Below are 3,116 nucleotides of genomic sequence, written 5' to 3'. Positions count from 1 at the left end.
GTGCCTCGGTGTCCCTTTGCCATGTTCTGGGGACGTGGCTGCCACGTTCTTGCCCCTGTGTAATCCCCAGGGCTGCCCAGGGCTGCTCCCTCCCTGCCCCTCTCCACTCCTCCTGCCCTGGCAGGGGATGCTGGTGCTGCCAGCGTGTCCCAGGCATCTGGGAGAAGATGGAGGGGTTGGGATGGGAAAAGACAAATCTGGGCAGCTCCTTGTGCCACATGGCAGTGCCACGTTCCCCAGTGCCATGCTGGGCACTGCCCCTGCCCTGTATCCACTGGAAGGCTCCCTCTGCGACAGTCCCAGCTGGGGGAAGCCCCTGCAGCTTCAGCTGCACCGGGTACAGGCTCTCCCGAGGCCGCCGTTGCCCGGTTCATTAGTGCTGTCCCCAGCAGGAGGGGGCTGATCCATCACTGGCTGCTCGGATGAAGCCAATTAGTGCGCACGAGGTGTTTGAAGAGGCCCCACGGGGCTCTCTGCGGGCTGTCCCTGGGGCTCCCCCACCCCGTCTGCAATTGGGTTCGACTTTCATCTTCAATCCCTTCCGAGCTGGGCAAGGCTGGACGGGCAGGGTGGGTTCCCTATGGAGCAAAAGGGTCCCCTCCTGAAGAATGGGGAGGAAGGGCAGTGGAATGTGTGGGGTGGCACCTGTAGGTGCCCCCCGGGCTCTGTGTGCCGCTGACCCAGCTCCCGCAGCCCCCGCTCCCTCCCGCTTTAACGCGGCTCCTGCGGAAGCGCCGCCGGGCCCCGGGCCGGAGCCGAGGCCCGGCGCGGCAGCCCCCCCCGCAGCCCCCGCTCCTCTCCTGCTGCGCATCCCCGCGGCAGCGGCGCCTTCCCAGGGCGGGTCGTGTGCCTGCTCAGCGCCCAGGGAGATCCCCAGAACCGGCTGTTCATCTGGCCCGCGCTGGCTGCCTCGCTGGGGCGGTGTGGGAGTGGGGAACACCCAAGTGGGTTCCCCCCATTGTCCCTGCAGTGCTGGGGAAAGCGGGGTCCCCCCCCAGCTGTCACAGACCACCGGGGAGCCCAAATATGAGCCTGGATAGCTCAGCTGGGAGAGCATCAGACTTTTAATCTGAGGGTCCAGGGTTCAAGCCCCTGTTCAGGCGGTGGCTTTATCCTTTAGGAGCCTTGGGACGGTCCCGCCCGGGGCCGCTGATGCAGGGGAGAAGTGAAGCAGGGGATTGTGGTTTCCACTGCTCCCTCGCGCAGGGAAGGGGGGATGCGCCTGATTTCAGGTAGAGTTCTTAAGTTTGGGTTCCTGCTGGCAACTGCTTTTTTACTGCGTGACAGCCTCCGTGAAGGGACTGAAGGGACTGGAGCATCTCTCCTGGGAGGGAAGCCAGGCTCTGTTCATGCCAGAGGCCATGGGCACACACCGGAACACAGGAGGCTCCAGCTGAACCCTGAAAGCATCAGGAGAACCTTTTCCACTGCGAGGGTGACGAGTGGAAGTTTGCCAGCAGAGCCCTGCATCCCTTTAAGGGAATACAGTTCATGTGAGAGCAGGGGCTGCAGTGACCTGTGGGGCCACCACACTGCCTCAGCCAAGCCCTGGACTGCCCTGTAGGTGCACAGACACTTCAGAATATTTTTGCAAAATAGAAACTCTTTTAACAGAAAATCAAGCAATTTTGGATGAAAAATATCCCCTGTCCTACGTAATTTTTTTTTAATGTTTTTCAACCTGAACATACATCAGTTGCTCGAGGATAGTAAATTATTTTTCAGGTAAGTTTAGTGGCCTTACACCTCACACTGAATTTCTGTGGGGAAAAAAAATAAAAGAGGAATGAGAAGTTATGTATTTCCTTGTGTTTCTGCTGCTCAGCTGGGTAAAAGTGGGGCAGGCACTGCTGCTGCTAATGGGCAACGTCTCCAGATGTTTGCCTTTTCTTCCTCCTGTTTTATCTTTAGAACAGAAAGAATGCTTTTTGAGCTTTCCCTAAGAAAAGAGATCTGTGTTTTCAGTAAATGAATATTGCGGGAGTATGAAGTCATGCAAATGCCCTATAAACTACAAATCCTAAAAGTAAATGTGCAATGATTTTTTTTCTTCCTTTCTTGCTCTGGATAAGATACAAAAGAAAATAAATCTATTTTGTGCTAGAAAAAAAAATCCACCCTCCCCTTTTCCCAAGCAGCAGCCCTGCAGACTCCTGAGCCCCTCTGCCTGAGGGCTGCAGCCTCCTGCTGCTCTCAGATGCCCCCGGAGTGAGCCGAGTCCCTCTGCTGGGTGGTGCCTTCCCTGTGTCACACCTCGTGTCCCTTCTCCTCTGAAAGCTGCCGACCAGAGCGAGTTCTGCGCGGCTGTCAGGAGAGGGCACCAAGTCCAAGCAATCAGGGTGACTCCATCGAGGCTCCGAAGGGTAAATGCAACAGCTGGAGAGGCTGCCCCAGGCTGAGGCGTCTCCTGGTGCACCCAGAGATCTCCATCTGCTTCTCGGTGCCCGTGACACCTCGAGTTCCCAGACCTGCGGCGTGTCAGGGTCACCCCTCAGCTCTGGGTGGGTTTTGCCTCGGCTGTGAAAGCGTCCCTGGAGGTGCTGCAACCAAAATCCTGCTCCCCTGGAGCGGGGAGTGCCGGCAGCAGGGCTTTAATCTGGTTGTCTGCCTTCTGCTGCGGCAGGTGCTTCATGCCCTGGGCACCAGGAGCTGAGCAAGTTCTGCCTCCCACCTCCTCTCACTCTGCAGGGCCCCCGCAGCACCTTCTGGTCCTCTTTCTGCAAAACAGTGGGGAAGCGGAACGTTGGGCAAATTCCTCTAAATTCTCAAGTTTGCCTGGAAAATGGAGAAGCTGGAGTGCTTTCCCAGAAGTGCCACTGCAGCCTCACTGGAGAGACCCTGCACAGCGACTGCAGGTCGGGAAATCGTTGCTGGTGTGAATCTGGTCACTCTCTGGACCAACCAAACTTGTGGTCCCCTCCCAGGGCTTGACATCTTTCCAAACCCCTCAGAGCTGCCTCTCTCCCTCCCTCCCTCCCGGCTGGGGACAAAAGTTGCTGTGACTCGGATTCGAACCGAGGTTGCTGCGGCCACAACGCAGAGTACTGACCACTATACGATCACGGCGCGCTACCGGGGCTCTGCGCGGGCGGCTGGGCGCGGCGGCGGGTGGGGCT

General features: G+C 58.2%; 1 protein-coding gene and 2 non-coding genes across 3 annotated transcripts in view; 1 reads left to right on the top strand and 2 right to left on the bottom strand.

Moving 5' to 3' along the window:
* LCAT (lecithin-cholesterol acyltransferase) overlaps nt 1-3,116 on the bottom strand; it is a 10,949-nt gene that overhangs the window by 6,151 nt on the left and 1,682 nt on the right. The window contains exon 3 of the mRNA XM_014307745.1: nt 2,682-2,717. Within this exon, the coding sequence (XP_014163220.1) occupies nt 2,682-2,717 (36 nt within the window). The remainder of the gene's footprint in view (nt 1-2,681; nt 2,718-3,116) is intronic.
* On the top strand, nt 1,031-1,103 carry TRNAK-UUU. The gene has a single exon. It is a non-coding gene; the product is annotated as a tRNA-Lys (tRNA).
* TRNAH-GUG lies at nt 2,995-3,066 on the bottom strand. Its single transcript has one exon. It is a non-coding gene; the product is annotated as a tRNA-His (tRNA).

Source organism: Geospiza fortis, unplaced genomic scaffold (genome assembly GCF_000277835.1).
Source record: "Geospiza fortis unplaced genomic scaffold, GeoFor_1.0 scaffold97, whole genome shotgun sequence".
NCBI lineage: Eukaryota > Metazoa > Chordata > Aves > Passeriformes > Thraupidae > Geospiza > Geospiza fortis.
This window is presented reverse-complemented; position numbering and strand designations above follow the sequence as displayed.